This window comes from Mirounga leonina, unplaced genomic scaffold (assembly GCF_011800145.1).
Source record: "Mirounga leonina isolate KUSES-001 unplaced genomic scaffold, KU_Mleo_1.0 Mir_95, whole genome shotgun sequence".
Lineage (NCBI taxonomy): Eukaryota > Metazoa > Chordata > Mammalia > Carnivora > Phocidae > Mirounga > Mirounga leonina.
The window spans coordinates 397,297-417,719 of record NW_023270865.1 but is presented as its reverse complement, the minus strand read 5'-3'; the positions used below and the strand labels follow the sequence as shown (position 1 = coordinate 417,719).

The window sequence follows — 20,423 nt, the reverse complement described above, 5'->3', positions numbered from 1 at the left end:
CTGCAGCTGTGAAAAGTCGTCGAGGGACAAGAAATACGCTCACACTATGGTAGGTGTCTTAGTCCACCAGGGCTGCCGTCACAAAGGGCCACAAAACAACAGAAGTGTGTGGTCTCACTGTTCTGGAGGCTGGAGCCTGAGATCAAGGTGTCGGCAGGGTCGTGGGGCCTTGTCAGCCTCTCTCCTTGGCTTGTAGATAGAGGTTTTCTCCTTACGCCTCCTCACATTTCCTATTTTGTCCCTTTCTGGCAAGAATAATCGAAAATCAATGCACCAGGATCGTAAATTTCCATCTCAAATTTTTTTTCAGATTGCCACATCAATGAGTATTCGTTATAGAAAATTTGGAACTTACAAATATTCCCCGTGTACAGATGAAAGTCTTTCCTTCCCTCCACCCGCCAGGGTCCGCTCCTGGCATTTTGACTGGTATCTTTCAAGTCTCCCACAGTAATATTTCCATGTGCATCATGTATATAACTTTTTCTTTTATGAAATTATGATCTCGTTGTGCACGTTTTTGGGAGCCTGCTTTTAAAACTCCATGTATTGTGGAGTTTGTTCTGTTAAAAGAAGGAAGCATGAATTCACTGTTCCATTTTGAAGGTATATCCTGTTTCTCATTGTGGGGATCTTCTCATTTTCGACACAGTCTCGCCTTTCTGACGAGAAAGCAGGGAAACTTGACTTGTGGGAAGGGAGCACGAATGTGTCAGCTTACAAACCCTCTGGGTGTGGCAGCCGATAACAGACGGGCAGCCGTTCTCTGTGGCAGGAAGCCTTTCTAGGGTAACGAGGAGTTTGTGCCCAGCGGGGCTGATGGGGGGCCTGGACGTGCCCGCAGCTCTCAGGTCACACCTGCCTAGCCGACCAGGCTCGGCATCTGGAGACCAGGGCTTGTCTACACCTCTTGACACAACAGTGTGTAAGAAGGTGTAGGTGCTCACGGCGTCAGATGATGTTAATCACAGGCTTATTTTAGAGGAAACTCGGAGTCGGGCTTGCCAAAGCATCGCCGTCTGGGGGTAGCCATCGGACCGTCTCTTTGGCACAATTCCTTTTCGACTGCGTGCCTGTCGGAGAACATTCCACGGGCGGCTCTGCAGAAATTACCAGATAGGGTGGACTAGAGAGGGGAAGGGGCCGCACACCTGAAGCTTCAGGAACTGTGCGGGAGCTCCACCCCGCCAGCCCTCGCCGGGCCCATCCTCTGTAGCCGCACAGCAGATGAGCCCAAGCAGGGGCTCCGAACGCCTTCCCCATCTCACGGGCTCCACGCAGTGAACTGGGCCCCTGCATCTCGCAGGACAGCAGTCAGTGTGTGGCCGGGGTTGCGTTCATTTCGGGAGGTGCTGGAGAAGAATGACAGCATTTGTGTCTTCTCACACGCTGTCACCTCCAGCCTGCAAGGCAGCAATGGAGGGCTGAATCTCTTCGCATCCTCCTTCCTCAGCGGGCCCTCCTGGGTAATTCCGTGTCATCCCACTGTGGCAGTTGAGGTCCAGGGCCCACAGCACCACCCACCGCCCCTCCTTGTTTAAAAGTCCCTGCTGCTTCTGCAGCCCCTCCCCTCAGGTGCTTCTCCCCTGCCCTCACGGGGGTCTCCCAGGGGGCAGCAGACCTGAGGGGCTGCAGAAGAAGGGAAGGCCACAGTAAGGAGCCCGTGGGATGCTGTGGCCTGCGGCTTTCAGCAGCTGTCTGCATTCCTGTTCTTGCTGACGTGTCTCTCCCCTTCCTCCTGCCCCATCCCTCCAGAGTGACGTCCAAGGAGCTCCTGCTGCCGGATACGCCCTCCTTTCAGTTGTCCGCTACCATGTACCCAGAGAATTCGTGGCTAACGGTAGGTGAGGGCGGCCATGCATGAGCCTCAGATACAGGGGTGAGAGCCAGTGCGGGATCTAAGCCTCCCCCAGGAACCCAGGGGAGGGCAGGTTTAGCTGGTTTAAAGCATTTATAATGTTCCCAGGGATGCAGCTCAAACAGGGACAATGGTGGGAGGGGAATACGAGAGAAATAAGGTGGGTAACACAAACATTCTAAACTGTGGGGCATGCGTGTGAGCAGAGAAGCATGATAGAAAAATGGGTGTGACGAACGGAAGCATCACATGTGTGCTTGGGTGATGTGTGTGGATGTCTTCAGCCAGCACTCCAGGAAGCTCCTGGCAGGATCCTGGCCTGTCCCCCAGGGTCTCAGCAATCCACTTACTGTCCCAGCGGAAGGGCTCTCCTGCTCATCTCCCAGATCAACAGGGAGGAGGGACCTACCCAGCCCACTCTGTTCATTATGCAGCCTGGACTCAGAGTTCCATGTTGGAGATGCTGGAGGCTGGTCTTCAGTGAGGACGGGGTGTGACTGGCCAAGTCACAGTTTAAACCATGGCCAACACCATACGGCACAAACCCTCCCTGCCACTCACTCCCATCCAGCCTCCTGCCATACCAGGAGACCAGGGTGGTGCTCGTTCCATCCCATTGGCACCCCACCCCTGCCATCCCTTCTTGCGTGGTGGGTACCACAGGACTTCTTCTGAGCGACAGGAAGGACGGCGCTCAAGCAGCAAAGTCATGATGACAGGACAGGTGTTGACCATGGGTCCCACCTGGCTGTAGCGTGTCCAGGGGAATGTGCTCAAGGCCTCTTCTCTGGTGAATGTGGCTCTTGAGCTCACCTCTAGAATGTGTGGTAGAGCAGTCTCAGGGCCACCTCATTCCCATCCTGTCTCAGGAATCAAGTCAGCTGTGACCATTCAGTGACACTCTGCTGGACACTTGTCATCCATCATCACATTTAATCCCTCTGCGGATTATCTGAGACAGATCATCATCCCACTTTGATGGCTAAGATTAGATAAGGCTGGGCTCACCTCCTAAGTGTGGGCAGAGCTTTGAGATCTCAATGGCTCAAACCCTCCCCACCTCTCGCCCAGGAGGACACATTCTCTTCTGCATTCAAAACGGTAAATACCAAATATGCACATAGGGCTTTCTAATGCAACAGTAGAAATAGCATGAGTTTGGGTTTCTTAAACATTTATATCCTTAATTCTAAATCTTTCAATGTTGAAAAATGCATTCTCACTTAAGAAAGGTAGTTACCGGGCGCCTGGGTGGCTCCGTCGTTAAGCGTCTGCCTTCGGCCCAGGTCATGATCCCAGGGTCCTGGGATCGAGCCCCGCATCGGGCTCCCTGGTGGGCGGGAAGCCTGCTTCTCTTCTCCCACCCTCCCTGCTTGTGTTTCCTCTCTCTCGCTGTATCTCTCTCTGTCTAATAAATAAATAAAATCTTAAAAAAAAAAAAAGGGTAGTTACCTTTCCAGTCAAATTATACAAATTAGCAGACCTAAATAAATAAAAAAAATAGAAAATCCCCAACCCCCTGGTGGCTACACTGTTGAATTCTACTGAATTAAAAAATAATAATAACAGCTGTACACAAGCTCTCTCAGAAAACAGAGGAGAGGAAACCGTTCTGGGAAGCCAGTTTCAACCTGATACCAAAGCCAGACAATGTCATCGCAAAAGATACCACGAAGCAAGAGCCTTCGAGAAAGTGCAGACAGAAACCATTGACTAAGCATTCGCAAACCAAATCTAGCAACACACAGGATTAAATGCCATGACTATGTATTGGCCTTATACAAAATATTAACAGTGAAGGACAGTAATAATATAATGATATCAATTCAGAAAAAGGAGTTGCCAGTAAGAAACTCTCATTTATGATAAAAAAATAATATTCTCAACAAATTAGGAATGAATTGAAAAGATCTTCATTCTGACAATGAGCACCTACGAAATACAACAGACTTCCTGGTGGAAGACTGAATACTATCTTTCTTATGACTAGGAACAAGGTAAGGATGTCCATGCTCACTACTTTTATTTAACATTGTACTAAAGTTCTAGCCAGTGAAATAAAACAAGAAAAAGGAATAAAGAATAGAAAGTTAAACTGTATTGATCACAGACAACATGGTTCTAAAACAAAAATAAAAACAAAACAAAGCAAAAAACTTTGCAAGAAGCAGCTAAAGAGCTCTCCAATAAGCTTTTCTTAAATAAATGTCACATCAGTTATTTATTTTTTTTAAGAATTTTATTTTTTATTGTTTTTTTTTAAGATTTTTTATTTATTTATTTGAGAGAGAGAGAATGAGAGACAGAGAGCATGAGAGGGGGGCGGGTCAGAGGGAGAAGCAGACTCCCCACCAAGCAGGGAGCCCGATGTGGGAATGAATCTCAGGACCCCAGGATCCTGACCCAAGCTGAAGGCAGTCGCTTAACCAACTGAGCCACCCAGGCACCCTATAATAACATTTTTTAAAAATTCTTACGATATAATGAGTGGGGAAAAGCAATATAAAATTACATTTATGGCAAATTAGCAGTTGTATAAAACAAAAACAAATCCTATAAATGGGGAAATAAAGACTGATGGGAAATGCTGGGAAATACATTAGGATGAAGGAACTCTGGGTAAGTTTTAGTTTTCTTTTCTCTATTTTCCAAAGTGTTAAGCATATTCACATGATTCTTAGAGTAAAAATATATGAAATAATATTTAAAATTATTTTAATATTTAAAAAGAAGGAAAAGAAAAAATGGTGCATTGGACTTCATCAAAATTTAGGGTTAGATTTGAACAAACCTATGTGAAATGATGCTCAGCATCGTTCAAGATGTGGGAAAGCAAGTTGCAGCCACAAGACGAGGGTCCTGCCGTCCACTAGAATGGGGGCGACCCAGCGGAGGTGCTGTCAGGGCTGCTCAGTACTCATCAACAGAGTCGCGTCCGTCGCCGCGGGCACAGACTGTGGCTTAAGTGACAAACCCAGGATCTCCCGATCTGGAGGCTGGACGCCTGAGATCCAGGTGTTGTCAAGGTTGGATTCTCCTCAACCCCCCACGTCCTTGCATGGCCCTTCCTCTGTGCACCTCCGTCCCCACTGCCGCCCCGCACAGACCCGTCACCAAGGTCAGGGCCACCTGGTGGCCTCACTTGACATGCACCCTCTGTATGGCCCTCATGGCCAATGCAGGCACACTCGGGGTGCCCCGGGGGTCGGGGCGCCAGCCGTGAAGCAGGAGGGCACAGAGAGAGGCAGGGGCGCAGGGCAGGGAGGGAGGTGCTCTCCTGCCCTGGACCCAACGTGAGCTAATAATGGACTTGGGTTTTAAGCATGTCAACCACCCCTTCGGTTCTCATGCTATAAATTATCATTTATACCCTCGCAGGACACAGGCAGCAAACTGACGTCATCTGCACCGGGGTAAGTTTGCGAGTGTCCCGGACTGTTTCCTCTGTCTGAAAAATAGCCGTGGCCTCGTCCGACCGCCATTCCTGAGGGAAGGGGTGGGATGGAGTATCTCACAGTGCTGTGGCCATGGGTCGGAAGACGGAACGGTTTCCCTGACATCACAGACAGGGTGGCCTCTGCCGTGGCTCATCACACTGGCGTTCCTTGGGAAGTCAGAGTAACGCTTCTGGGCGTCGTCCCCAGGGATGTGAGCTCATGCCAAGTGTGAGTGGTGCTCATTCATCCTCCTCCCGCGAGCGCTCGTGGGTGCAGCAGCGTTGGGCTGAGTCAGGCTCGCCCTCTTGCCCTCAGTCGTCCTGGGGCTGCAGTCGGCGCCCCTATGGCGCCCGCTCTGCCCGCAGCCGCGCACACAGGCCCCCCCCCCAGGAACACACGGCCTTTCCACCCTCCCTGCCGTGGGGCCAGAAAGTGGCCCCGGACAGACCGTGGCCTGGTTTCAAGCACACGTTTTGAAGAGTAAGATCAGGTGCAGGGGAACGTACGGACTTCTGTCCCCATGACAAACCTGCACAGCCTCGACAGGCCACCTTCTCCTGCAATACTGAGTAGCAGGAGAGATTCACGGCGCCAGCGTTAACAAGCTCTGGGTCTCTTCGGCACCATTCACCCAAGCACACTGAGCACGGGCTCCCTTCGTCCTTAAGAGGACAATTCTGTGAAACATTTTCCTAGGTGGTTTGTAGATATTGTGTCCTTCTTCCAGTGCCATTGAATGTAATTTAAAAATAAAATTAAAAAGGACAAGGCATTTACTTGAATCTCACCCACCAAACACACAGACACATAGGCCCCTCTCTGGCCCTCGCCCCCTCCCTGCCTGGCCCCCACCTGCTGAGCAGGGTGTGGGAGAGGCTGCTCCGGCCCCCCAGGGAAGCACCCTGCCCCCCCCTCTGCTCTTCCACACCCCTTGGCGGCCACGGCCCTGGCCCAGGCTCCTGGGGGGGCCTCTGCTGGGACCATGAAGGTGATGGTGCTGATGGTGGAGTCAGACGGCCATGCTGGGGATGCGGACAGGTTATTGGAGGGGATGGGAAGGAGGCTGTTCTCTTGCTCCGGAGAGACACCCACACATGGTGCTTGTGTGAACTGGTCCATGTTCCGCTGGGTGTCCCTGAGACCTCCGGACTGGTCAGGATCCCTGGCGTCATCCTGCACTGAGCTGGCTTCCTTCGTTCCAACCCAGCAGCCCTGGGTCACGGGGCAACGAAAACGCTATTAGTCCTTTTTTGTTGCAGAAAATATTTCCGTGGTAACCTAACAGTTTGGATCCAGGTGACCAGTTGGCACTTTAGACACCCCCCTACCCCCTGCTCCCTGGGCCTCACCTGCAGGAGCAGGTGGAGTCTCAGGCCTGGAGCCAGGCCAGGGGAGAACACACCCACCCAGGGCCTCGGTGGGTGCTCATCACGGGCACGTGTTAGTGGGGAACTTGGTAGAACTTCATGCAGCGTCTCTTCCTGATGGTCAGACAGACTTAACTGGTCTGTTCATCTGTTGGGGATGTTCAGTTCGCTGACTGTATAGAAATCAGCCAGACAGAATGAATATATGAATAAGGAGGATCTATCCCACAGATGAAGCTACTTCTGTCTGGCTTTAAAGGCGTCTCACGCGGCCGAAGTCCACCAGGTGGTTTGTTTTAATTTTCTGCTGTGGTGGAGGCGCAGGGTCCTTCCCACAGGAGCCCCCTGCTTGTCTCTTCCGCAGGACTTGCCCCAGGCACTCAAACAGCTCCCAGCCACTGCCTGTTCCGCTGCCGCAGACAAGAGGGGACCCCAGCAGGGAGACGTCCTGCAGGGTCCCCGTGTACTCACCGACACAGTGAGGGCCTCCTTGGTAACGTCTTTCTCCTTCCCATCCCGCTCTAGCAGACCCAGGAGGAAGGTGCTCCTGTCGCGATCCGAGTCCTCAAGCCTGAGGTCCACCACCACCGCCAGCCCAGAGAGCGCCCTGTCGCTGCAGGTGAGCCCAGGATTGCTGACGACCGAGCTCAGATGCAGGGGTGAGACCCTGGGTCCCCCCAAAGTTGGGGTCGGCTTCGTATTCTGGATGCTCGTTGCACTCGTGCTCAGTGCTTCTTGGGCGCCAGGGGTGCTGCTCAAAGGGCAGCAAAGGTGTGTGTGGAGTAGGAGGAAACGTGAAGGGCAGATCACGCTCCTGACGTGGGGCCCATGCGTGCGGGATAGAGGCAGATGGAGTCCCCACGCGGTGCCCCTAAGCCAAGCCTCGTATGCGCGCTCGGGGGACGCATGCTGGTACGATAGAGGATATAGGGCCGGACGCTCGCTGCGGTAGACTCCCAGGGGTGGTGTTTCAGAGGTGTGCTTTGTGTGATCCTTTCAACTTTCTGTGTGTTTGAGCTTGTCGTAGCCCATGCTGGGGAATAGCTCTGCAGGAAGCAGAAGGGGAGTGAAGAGGGGGTGTGTGTAACTGATGGTCACCAGAGCGTGTGAGCATGTGTGGGAGCCACATGTGGGCTGGAGCGAGGAAGCCTGCTAAGAAGGGCTGGCGGCCCCAGGACTGGGTGTGGGCGGCCTGCGTGGTGCGGCAGCAGGTCAGGGAGGCGTCGCGTGGTGCTGGCCCTGCCAGCAGGTGAGTACAGACCCTGGCGGGGCAGGGCTGCTGGGAACACGGCTCCCCAGGTGCTCCCTTCCAGAGTGACCCATGGGACTGCCACCACCCCCAGCCAGTGGGGCCCAAGGCTCAGGACAATGCTCTTGAGCCCTTGGCTTTGAGCTTGGAGAGCCCCCTCCCAACTAAGGAGACTCAGACCCCAGCCCTCAGATGGCCATGCACGGTCACTGAGCCCACACCCCAGACCAGCCTGGGGCCTCCTCCCCACTGTAGGCTCCGTCCAGAACCCGCAAGTGATCCTGATTCCCTGTGCGCCCGGCTTCCCGCCAGGCCCACCTCTCTGTGGGTGACCCCAATGCCTGTAGCTCTCAGCCAAGGGTTAGAAAAGAATGGGCCCCATAAGGGGCACTTGGACTTTGGGTCCATTCTGGTGTGGAGATGTTACTGGTCCCACACCCCAGAGGAAGTTTCTTAAACCCCACTGAGTCCCTGGGTCTCCACGAGGACACTCGCTGCGGTAGACTCCCAGGGGTGGTGTTTCAGAGGAGGTTAGGGCGTAGGGCTGTCACTTCCCAGAGCAGGATGTGCGAGGACTCAGTGAGAGGTTGTGAGCACTTCTGCCAGCGTCAGGCTCAGACTGGTGCTCAGTAAATGCTAGCCCCCCGCCCCAACACCCTGTTTTAGACCTTGGTGCACATTAAGCATAATCCTTGTCTGGGACACAGACTCATCATTGATCTATGCAAACCCTGCTTTCTAAATTTACTCCATATTTCCTTTATTTTTGGTGTCAGAGGAAGCACCAACAACCCAAGAAAAGGCAAGGTCCTGATGAGGTCTACATCTGCATATGCGGCCCCAGTCACTCTCTTTGTTCTTGTGTTTTCCTTTTACTTCCGTGTTTCAGATCATACCTATTCCTAAAAAATACATACATGCAATTCATTGGTTACTCTTTATTTCACAGAAAGGACACAGTGTATATGTGATGTTTGGAATTTGGGGGAATCACCTTTTCACTCACTACTTAATGGTCAAGTTGGCTGTGCCCTGTCTCGTGCTGCTGAGTCCCTTTGCCTTCCTTCTGTGACTCTTTCTTCCCGCCCCACACTCACTCGGCCCCTCTGCTGTGGGCGCGCAGAATGGACACCCCTGTATGGTCTCTGTAATGAGCAGCGACTCCGCAAGATAAGGCCAGACTCTTTTCTAAAGGGGGTGCGCAGTCTGCACTCCCACAGAAGTGTATATGAAACCCTGTTGGTCCATATCCTCCCCAACACCTGGGGCCCAAACCCAGTGGTGCGGGATGGTGGCTTCCCGTCCCTCCCAGAATTACCCCCATGACTGACGATGCTGGACGTGCATTAACCATGTAAGTTTCCTCCTATGGGACATGCTTGCTCTTGTCCTTGGTCCATTTTCCTGTCATGCTCTTTCTGCTTTTCTTTTTTTTTTTTTTTTTAAAGATTTTATTTATTTGAGAGAGAGAGAATGAGTGAGAGAGAGTGCACATGAGAGAGGGGAGGGTCAGAGGGAGAAGCAGATTCCCTGCCAAGCAGGGAGCCTGATGCGGGACTCGATCCCGGGACTCCAGGATCATGACCCGAGCCGAAGGCAGTCGCCTAACCAACTGAGCCACCCAGGTGTCCCTCTTTCTACTTTTCTTACAGATTTATTTGAATTCTTTATATATTCTTGATACAAACCACTCGTTAGTTGGGTAAATTACAGATAGGGTGTCACAGAGCAGCTTGACTCCATGCTCCGTTTAACCTGACGTTTGATGAGCCTGAGCCGTACCTTTCAATATACTCACACTTACACATATTTTACGATAATCCTTCTTGGTCTCAATTCATCTTTAACCCAAGCATCTAAAAGAGAGTCATCTGTACTTTCTACTACAAGTTTTCAACACTGAATTTTGAGAGTTGAGTTCTGTGTGGTTCACTGGCGGGTTTGGTGTGAGGTACCGATCCAGCGTCATCCCTCCCCTGTGGGTTTCTGTTGTTCCAGCTGCAGTCACAAAACACCAAATGGACCCTCTTTTCCCCACTGATCTGTTTTCTGTATGCCTCATATGTTTTTTATTCCACAATACTTTCACTACTGCTTTTTTTGTATTTAGCTGAATTTGCATACTGTGCCGTTTTTATTCCCTTCTTCTTTCCTTCTTATATTTTTTAGTTACCTTCTTACTGGTTACCTTGGGGATTATAATTAACATCTTTAACTTATAAGAGTCTATGTTGAATAATACCAACTTAATTTCAATACCCTACAATATTCTGCTCCTATACATCTCCATCCCTCTTCTTTTATACTCTTAATGTCACAGATTACATCTTTACACATTGTGTGCCTATTAGGAAAGACTTATAATTATTGTCTTATGAATAAGTCTTTTAAATTGCATGGAGAAGAAGAGGACCTACAAACCCCAAGTATAACAACCTTGGCTTATATATTAACCCGTGCGGTTATCTTTACCAGTTCTTTATTTCTTCTACTGCATAAAGCCTCCATTTTAGCCCAAAAAGCTCCCTTTAGTATTTCTTATAGGAAAGGTCTGTTGGTCATGAATTCTCTCAGCTTTTGTTTACCTAAGAATGTCTTAATTTCTCCTGTATCCTCAAAAGACAGTTTTGTTGGATTTAGAATTCTTGGTTGGCAGATTTTATTTTCCTTATAGGACATTAAATGTGCCCTCAGGCTTCCATGATTTCTGATGAGAAATCAGCTGTTGATCTTACTGAGGCTCCTTATATAGGATTAACCACTTCTCGGGCGCCTGAATGGCTCAGTTGGTTAAGCGACTGCCTTCGGCTCAGGTCATGATCCTGGAGTCCCTGGATCGAGTCCCGCATTGGGCTCCCTGCTCAGCAGGGAGTCTGCTTCTCCCTCTGACCCTCCTCCCTCTCATGCTCTCTGTCTCTCATTCTCTCTGTCTCAAATAAATAAATAAAATCTTAAAAAAAAAAAAAAAGGATTAACCACTTCTCTTTTGCTGCTTTCAGAATCCTTTCTGGGGTTTTGAAAAATCTAGCAGTGCTGTGGCTGCTCGCTGTGGACGTATGCATTTATCTTGCTTGGAGTCAGTTGAGCATCTTGGATGTGTAGATCCATACCTTCCATCACATTTGGGAAGCATGCAGCCAGTGTTTCTTCAGTTATTTTTCTCTCTGCCCCTCTCTTCTCCTTCTGGGCCTCAGGTCCACCAGGTGCTGTTCATGTTCCTTCATTCCATTTTCTCCCTGGTCCCCAGACTGGATAATTTCAGTTGTCTTCGAGCTCACTGATCCTTTCTTCTCCTGCTCAAATGTGGTGAGCTCTACTAGTGAATGTTTAATTTCACAGTTTTCAGTGGTAGAATTTCTGTGTGGTTCCTTTTTGTAATTCCTATCTCTTTCTTGATATTCTTTATGTTTATTCAGTATTTTCCTGATTTCCTTTAGTTCTTCACCTTGGCTCATTGAGCATATTTAAGACAGCTGATTTAATGTCTTAAATGTCTGGACTTCTGGGAAATTCTGTCAAATTCTTTTTCTCCTTTGAATGGGCCACATTGTCTTATTTCTTTGTATGTTTTATAATTTTTTGTTGAGAACTGGGTATTCTGAGTATTATAATGTGGAAGTCTGGACATCAGATTCTCCCACTGCTCAGGGATTGTAGGTTTTTGAACTATCAGATTGTGACTCTTCCAAACTGCTTTTGCAAAGTATGTATTTCCTGTTGTGAAGATTCTCTGACTATCTGTGTGGTCAGCCAGTAATATCCTTAAATGTCTGGCTGCAAATAAGAGGAATAAATGTTCCGATCGATGGCCCTGAAGGAGCTACTGCTGCCATGGTGGCCAAGACAAGAGAGCAGCCGTGCCGGCCCCTCAGGGCATGACCAGACCCAACCAAAAGGCACAACGCCCACGTTTTGGAGTACAGAGTTCCCGCTGCCTGCCCAAGCATTAGCTGCTCCAGGAATGAGGGCTGGCTGTTCTCCAGCAGCCACAGGACTGAGGGTGGGTGGTCACTGGCTTGCACGCATGGCTCGCTCAGGAGGGACAGGTAGCATCCCTTCCCTGGTGCTGCGCATTGTCACTGTGTCTGGTCCAGTTCCAGAATTTGGAACAGTCGACCCCGGTGGCTCTCCTCAGCATAGTGGCTCCTTCGAGGAGGACTGGTCTCTCATGCTTCCTGCTCCAGCACTTTGTTCTCAGGTGAAGGATGCTGATGCACACACTGGCACAGTTGTCACCACCGTCCCCATAAATCTCTACCCCACAGCCCTCCACCACTCCGCTGCCAAGCTCTGTGTTGCTTTTGCTTTCATTCTAAACCAGTAGTGTGCCTCCCTGTATTTTCGGTAATACCTTGATCACCTTTGCTTCCTGAGCCCCATCCCCTCCTCTACTGGGATTGCTGCCCACTCTGTGGCCACCTTTGGTGGACGCCCTGCTGTCACCCGTGGGCCGGGAAGTTTGACGGCAGCGGTCGCCCGTCTGGCTGCTCGGCCTGTGGCGCCCCCAGGTACCCACCAGAGCCCTGCCCGCACGTCAGCAGCACCATCCTCTCTGAGGGATCCCCTGGGGGCCTCCCCATCCCGACAGCATGCTCCTCAAACCTCGGCTTTCTGTAGCCTGTTGCCATTTGCTTCCTCTTCTTCAGGGGATGGTCGTCCCTCATCAACAAGGGCTTGCCTTTTGTTTCTTATAAAGTTATATCTTTACTCATTCATGCATCAGTTTGTATCTTGACTGTAATTCTCAAGGGCTGGCTCGGGGAGGCACACTCCAGATTTAGAAGTCTCTCAGAAGCACTTGTACTTGGAGGTCTTTCAAAACCTTCAAGGGAAAATTGTGCACAGCCACAGTGTCTGGTCCCTGCTGCACGCAGCCCCGAGTTAGAATGAGCGTCATCCCTGGCCCTTTGGCCAGCCCACGTGGATGGGATAATAAGTCACCTGTTGGCTGGCCTGGCAGCACCAGGGCAAAATAAGCCTCCTGCTTTCCGGAGGTGGAGTGAAGACACTCGGGGCTCCTGGGTAGCCAGGACTTACCCCCAGCAAGCAGAGTTGTGCAGTGAAGGCGCCCAGCGAGGGGTGTCCTATGCTGTCCTTGTTGCCCCTTCCTCATGCTGGGGGTCCAAATGGGCCCCTCGGCCCCTGTGAGACGCTCCCACTCATTAGGCAAAGCACTACTTGGCTCCATCGTGATGCGCGTGCAGAGGGAGAAGCCAACCCCCTCCCCAGTGCACTCCTGTTAGCAGCCCCACACAGAAGTGAGTGCTCTGAACTCAGGCGGTGGGTGATTGCCTGCGTCCAGCTCGTGGGGGCAGAGCCGGGTTTGTGTGCCCCCTTTGGCAGGGCAACAAATCTTGCATCCATATTCCCTGCTACTTCTCTCTCTGCAGGTTTCAAAGGATCAACAGCAAGAAACAAGGCAACCTATGAGAGGAGACGGTACGGTGTCTCACAGTCTGGGTGTTGAGGTCTACCCAAGCTTGATTCTCTAGAGCTAAATATTTTCTACAGAAGAAAAAAAAAAAAGAGGGAGAAATCACCAATGGAGGGTCAAGGGCTGGGACACTGTGTTCCCAGTGGCACAGAGGACAAGCTTGAGCTCACGTAGAGCGTCTGCAGACGGCGCCTGGCGTCTCCATGCTTGCCCGCCCCCTGCTGTATGTGCCACAAGGCAGCAGGTCCGCGAGGTGGGGCCAGACACCTAGCGGATACATCAGCTGGCAGAGCGTCTGCAAAGAGCTGGCATCCTTCTGTGTGGCCACCAGTCTGAGCCGTGGGCCCCGAAGAGCAGTGGTGGCTGACTTACTAACAGGGGCACAGAGCAAGGGCCACGCTGAGTCTGAGTAATGACCAGAGCCTGACGTGCTTTGTAGGAGCTCAGACTCAGCCTCCCGTGCGCTGTCTGCCCAGTGATGGCGTTGTTCGCACGCGGGATCCTTGCAGGGTGCTTCTGACGTGGTGTCCTCTCATCTAAGAAAACTTTCACCACAGTAATGCCTCCCTTCAGAGCATGCAGCGCCTGAGTATGTTCACCTTTTCAACATGCCCTTGGTGAGGAATCAGTGGCTCCTATTTCTAGAAAAGGAGGCTGAGAAGGGTGAGTTTGATTTCTGTGTGATTCCAGAGAGGACTCAAGTTGGATTTTAAGGATCATAAACTAAAAACAACTGTTGTAAGTGACGGGGGGTCTGAGCCTCAGGTCCAGTCACATGGCAGCTTGGCTCCCAGATGGGCTGACACCACGGGGGTGTGTGTGTGCATGCCGTGGGTGCTCATGGATTGCTGAGAAGCTGGGGATCCTCAGGCCAGGGACAGAGGCAAAGACAAACCCAAAGAAAACCCCGTGGGCATGGCTTCCCCTGGTGAACTCGATTTTCACACTTTCCAGGAGGGAGAGAGAGGACCAAGCTCAGAGCACAGCCAGAATGGGAGGCCAAGAACTTGTCCCATAAAACTGGGACCCCAGATGGCTATACCCGCATTGTGGTGGCAAACCGTTGTCCACTCCCACCGGACGCAAGAAAAATCAGCCCCATCTCAAACCTGGTGAAGGGCCCACTCTGTACCCCTGCACCGAGGGGCTCTGCTTGCCTGCCTCGGGTGTTCATGGTGAAAGGGCCGAGAAAATCTCTGCCAACAGCTTGGAAGGACAGACTATCCCCAAACTCCTCAGGCTGAGGATTAACTTGGAGCGATTCTGGACTGGTCATCACAGGTGCCAGGAGGAGCGAGGAAGAACTGAGCCATTCTCATCCCACACGGCTGCGCCCTCAGGAAAGCCAAGGCCACGGCAGAGACAGACACACGAGGGCATCCGGCTCTCAGGCCAAACGCAAAGTAACTGGGCTTATTGTTTTGAGAAACAAAAGGCAAAGTGAAAAACATCTGAAGAGAACAGAAAACTGTTGTTTAATTTATGAGCGTATCTGAAAAAGAACCAAATAAAACTTAGGGCTGCAGAAAACGTCACAGAGGCTCAACAGTCCACTGATGGGTTTAGCAGCATGTTGTCGGTCAGTTGGAACCTGTGAGCTTGAAATCAGAGCTGGGGAGTCACCTGGCACATGAAGGCAGGTGCAGAATGTGGAGGACCGTGAGCAAGGTGGGGCTGGGGTGTGCGGTGTGACTGGGGTCCCGGGAAGAGGAGGGGGAGGTGTTTGCAGAGATGAGCCTGAGAACCCTACAGATTCTCGGAGTCTGATGAGTCCAGGAATGGCAAATAAGATTCTAGATACGTCGTAAGTCAACCAGCAACCACCAGAGAGAGACAAAGAAAATGCGTATTTTTAAATACCTGGTGATACAAGACAGAGTCCCTTCCAGGGAATACTGATTACCTTCACTCATCCTAACGGAAGCCTTCAGTATGGTGGGGCACCCAGCCCAGGGCTCTCTTCTTGGCTGATGTACATCTTAGGCTGAAGGCGAAGCAGGCATTTCTACATCAGTAAGGAATCCTGGGGAATGAAAATAGGCCATTTTCAAGAGCGTTTTTAAAAGTGAGGTCCCTAGGAATAAATCGAACAAAAGACATGCAAGACTTGCAGAGAAAAGGATAAAACTTAGAACACTCTGAGGAACCCTAAGGAATGCAGACAGACCCCACTTGCAGAGCGGGCACTGTGGTGCCGAGACGCCAGGCTCCCAGGTAGGCCAGTGCCAGACTCCAGCAGCAGACGCTGCTTCTGAAATGCGTATGGGATTGCAAAGCGTCAAGGATAGCCAAGAACCCGAAGAAGAAGGGCAGTTCAGGATGGCTAGCCATGCCGCTTCTCTAAAGCTTGCTGGTTAAAGACAGCATGGCACCTGTGTGGAGATCACTGCGGAGCCGCCGTGGAGGCTTCTGATGCCGTGAGCACGTCCACGCGCACAGGAACACTAAGTTCCTGGCAGAAGCTGGCTGACGAGCGGGGGTGCGTAGGTTTTGATAAATGCTGCTGGGAAGTTCGGGGCCACGCGGGAAAAACACTAATGAAATTAGAGCCCTACCTCACACTATTCGCACAAATTAATCTCACGTGGACTAAAGACGTATGTGTGAAGCTGTAAAAACTGGAAGGTACTACTGGGTAATATCTTTGTGTCCTCCTGGTATCTGAGGATTTGGTCAGTAGGATTTTCTTAAAGGCACTAGCCACATAGGAAGGTAGACGTAAATTAGGCCACGCCAAAATGAAGGACTTCTGGATACATCAGAGAGGGTGCCATCAGAAAGGGAAGAGTCACACCCAAAACTGGAAACGTGTTTGTAAGTTATGTCCAAAACTGACAAAGGACTAGTATCCAGAATATATAAAGAACTATGACCCCATAAGAAAACAAATGACCAGCGACGAATGGGCACTTCACAGAAGAGGGGACCCGGAAGCCGGCAAACAGGAAAAGTGCTCAGCTGTCCCGGTCATCAGGGAAATGCAACTGAAAGCCGCGCGAGGTGGCGAGATGTTCTGTCACGGGAGCAGGGACTGGCGAGGGTGGGCCCGGACGTGCATGCGGCGGGTGGGCTGGCCCAGCACGGTGCCCTGCAGAGCACAGCCGTGGGAGCCCCCATAGCCCCGTTCTGGGCGCAGGTCTGGAAAAAGGCCTGCCCGCGGCACTGGGAGTCCAGAGCATTGCTGGGCCGCTGAGATGCCCAGCACGGGAGGCCCCCCACCCCGGGGACGCCCCCACGAGGCAGCAATGGGACGAATGCAGGCACGTGTCAGGGGAGCACCCAGCACCTGTGGGAACTGAGGGTCCCGGGACACACAGGAGCTCCTGGCCCTGGGGGTCCTCATCTCATCATTCCTGTGAACGTACATCCGTGTGCTCCCCACCCTCCTGCAGGTGGGATATCGCTCATGGAAAAGACCGTGTGTGGGCATTCGCATCCCCTTCTCAGCTCCGGCAGCCGCTCACCGCAGGGCAGGGGTGAGTGGAGGGAGCCTCGCCGGGGAGGAGGGTTCTCGCCGCCCCGCTCTGTGGGGCTCTGTGTGCAGGTGTCCTGTGCAGGGCCGGCCGCCCTCCCGGCCAAAGGTCAGGACTCCGGCTCCAGGAACCCCGCCTTGGCCTTCCTGGCGAGGGGCCGACCCTGCACCCCTGCACCAAGGGCCGGGCGGGCCCTCTGCTTGCCTGCTGCGGCGGCGTTCATGGTGGCTTATCCTCTGCTCTGCAGGAGCCAAGGCGCCCACACCTGAGCCGCCCTCCTTCAGGATCCCGTCTCAGGAGTCAGACCTGGAGAACCTCATGCCCCTGTATCGGCTGCCATGCAGCCACCAGAATGTGCTGTCCAGGGAGGGCGCCCGCTGCGGGGGCCAGCAGAGCCCGGCTGGGGCGCCCGCCACCTCCAGCCATGAGCCACGAGGGGAGCAGGCCGTCCAGGGCTCGTGCCATCTCCAGGACGGCCAGCCTCCAGGGGCGACACCGGAGGTGGCTCAGGCCAGCGTCGCTCCGTTCGGCCAGGCTGAGGGCCCGCCCGCGGCGCGGGGAGAGACCGGGGTCCGCCTGTGTCTCCCCGGGGAAGCCCGTGATCCCGACGCCTGATGGCCTGGGGGGCTCACCGCTGTGCTCAGAGGGCAGCGCGTCCTCGAGGGTCCCCGGCTGTCCCTCCTCCTGCACAGACACCAGGGGTGCCCGGTGGCCTGTTCCTGCGGAGGGCAGCCCGGGCTCTGGCTGCGGAAAGTCGGCCGAGGAAGGGAACTGAGCGCCTCCTCGGATCCCGGCCACGCGGAAGCCTTCCCTGGAACCTGCATCTCGCTCAGCGTGGAAGCCGTGTTGTAACGCACGGAGTTTCCTGAACACGCCCACACGTTGTGCCAGGACTCAGGGCCCAGGGTGCTGTTTTCACGTGTGTCAATTAGCAATGGTAACTGCTAGGGACTTAAGCAGCTTTTAAGGAAATTCTTCAGAATTTCTTAGGAAGCTGTATTGCAGGAAATAATAGAAATTAATTTTATTGGCAATAAACTTTAAATCAGTCTTGGTGAATTTTACATTCTTGGGCTTCAGGTGGTCTTTTGGGGGGCTGGTGAGGATTCGTGGCCGAGCCCCTCTGCCCCCCCAACCTGAGCCATCTGGCGCTGGGCCCTCAAGTCCAGTGTGAATGAGGCCCGGGTCTGGGCCTGCAGAACCGGCTCCCAAGCCTGCCCCCAGGTGGGAGAAGCCCCAGCCCACCCCCGCCACCCCCAGCTCCCAGGCTTGCGGGGCGCTAGCCTGAGTTAGGCCTGCTGTGGGCAGTGACCCTCTGTGGGCCCAGTGGTGGCCACCTGTTTCTCTGAGCGCTTTGCTGTGGCTCCAGTCTGAACCCGTGGGCCCCACGCTGCACCACCACGGGCAGGCTTCCTGGAGGAGGTGTGCTCTGGCGTGGGCTCCTTTACCTTCCATGCCTCGGTTCCTCCGACAGGCACCCTGTGATAAGTCAGCCTGCCCACCTGTGTGGTCTCGCCTCGGGCGGCCACGTGCTGTGTCAGCTGACACGCAGGAAGCCCCCCCGCCTGCGCCCCCCCATCATGCACGCCCTCACCTGCTGACCTCCCACCCCATCCTGCAGTCGTCATTTCTACCCTTCCCTCCTGATAGGCCATGTTTGCCCTTGGAGGGCCCCCGGGAGACCCCCTCCAGGTGGGCCAGCCCCTCCTGAAGGAACCCCCTTCCCTGCTTCTTTATCTCCCTGCCCTGCCTCTAAGCCTCCGGAGACCTGCTCCCCCTGATTACTTGAAACTGGGTCTTGGCCCCCACAGGGCAGTTGCCCTGACCTTGTGTCCTGAGAGCCTCCAAGTCCACACAGGCTCATGGGACTGTGGAACCCAGCACTTGCGCGACCCAACCTCAACCTTCAGAGAAGATGATCCTCTACCTTCTGGAGGGGAGGTTGTCTCTGCCTCCCACCCAAACTCATAAACCAGAAGATTCTCCAACAGAGAGCACGTTCAGAAGCTAACCACCTGCAAACCTTGCAAGGTTTTGACAAGGATGCCCGGGAGCTGAGCGCTGTGGACACAGCCTGGGGGGCCACCTGAGTCCCGACCGTGGAGTCAGTACCAGGGGTATGATGCAAAGGAGAGGGTTCTGGCTTTATGGTGAAGTTTTCACCACAAAACAATTACTGCTTTCCTAAAAATGTAATTTCATTGCATCCTGGATTTATAGAAGGTGAGAAAATCCCCAAGAAACTTTTGAGAAAAAAAGTGAACTGAGAGGTAAGTGGTCAAAGGTTTGGGCTTCTCTGAAACCAGGCCTTGAGCCAGAAGCAAAGGGCAGAGCTGGGGGCAAGGATCCAAGACGAATCCAGTGTCTGGCAGAAATCAGCTGAGCTAAACTAGCCCAAGTTAGGAAGCTAGGCTTTTCAGAGTTTACGATCAGTCAAGTTAAACTCACAACCGAAGACCACAGACCATCATGTGTGAGTGTCAACAAACAGTAAAGAGAGGACTCAGACCCCCCAGAAACCTCAGGAATTAGAAATTCAGGATATTAAGTAGGATGCACAAAATATTTAAATGTGAGACAGAGTGACAAGAATAAGGAGAGGATTTTCTAAATGATCAGGAAGATATGTAAAAGGCCTGAATAGAATTTCTAGAAGTAAAAAATACACTTGTTAAAAACTTGGATAAATTAAACACCAGATTAAACCTAGCTGAAGAGAGAATTCCCAAACCGGAAAGTAATTTGAGGAAATTATCCGAATGCTGATGCAGCCGTGAGGGTGTTGTGGAGGGCGAGCTGGCCACAATGGAGGGAGGACAGATGGGCCTCAGACACGTCCAGCTGGAGTCAGGGGGACAAAAAACATGAGAAAGAACGTGCTCTAGTACCATGACTGCCCAGAGCTCACAAGAGGCATGAACACAGAGGGACCAGAAGCTTCATTTACGATGAGCTGTTCAGGGAAAGAAACCGGCACCTGAACATCCTGAAGGGAAAAGACAGAGCACCCAATACAATCTGCCCTTAAACACAGCCAGAAAGAAAGACCATGGACAGGAATAGCAGACGGACAGCAGACTTCCCAGCGGTAAGGACAGAGGGGGTGAAACAGACAGTTGTCAACCTAGACTCACATACCCAGCAATGCTATATGTAGGAAAAAGAGCAAAACCCGCATTTTTAGGTGACAAAAGCTGGGCTTACACCACCAGCCCTACAGTAATGTGACTTTGGAAGAGAAAGAAGGGAAGTGTGTGTGAAGCGTTTGGACAGAAGCCCCGGGGAGCAGTGTGAAATGCACCCTCACCTGCCCATCCTTCCTGGGAGGCCACCAGGTTAAACAGTGAAAACGTAGATTCAGACACAAGTAACAAGCCTGATTCATGGGACGTCTGTGGGGCCCTGGGCTCACTGGAAGTGCATGGTCTCCTCGGGCACACGGACCGCTTCCCGAAGCCCAGTGGGATCCTGCCGTGCGCCCCCCTGTTCCCCACCCCTCCATGCTGTGCCCATCCCCCAGCTGCTTCTGTCGCTTCCCGCTCATTGCCCGCCCTGTTTTCCACGTGGTCCTTGTGCTTTGGGCTCATCGAGCCTCTTGCATCTGT

General features: G+C 52.6%; 1 protein-coding gene across 6 annotated transcripts in view; it reads left to right on the top strand.

Annotated features, from left to right (window-relative positions):
- The window catches only part of LOC118006279 (probable palmitoyltransferase ZDHHC11), a 45,109-nt gene extending 27,227 nt beyond the window's left edge, over positions 1 to 17,882 (top strand). For 3 of the 6 annotated variants that reach the window (XM_034998871.1, XM_034998874.1, XM_034998870.1), the window contains 4 exons: positions 1,756 to 1,840; positions 5,237 to 5,271; positions 7,188 to 7,281; positions 16,738 to 17,524. In XM_034998871.1, coding sequence (XP_034854762.1) covers positions 1,756 to 1,840; positions 5,237 to 5,271; positions 7,188 to 7,281; positions 16,738 to 17,433 — 910 coding nt within the window. In that variant the 3' untranslated portion in view covers positions 17,434 to 17,524. Of the gene's footprint in view, positions 1 to 1,755; positions 1,841 to 5,236; positions 5,272 to 7,187; positions 7,282 to 13,301; positions 13,351 to 16,737 lie in introns of all 6 variants that reach the window. The other 3 variants (XM_034998875.1, XM_034998873.1, XM_034998872.1) reach the window with 3 other exon arrangements.
- The last annotated feature ends 2,541 nt before the right edge of the window (positions 17,883 to 20,423 follow it).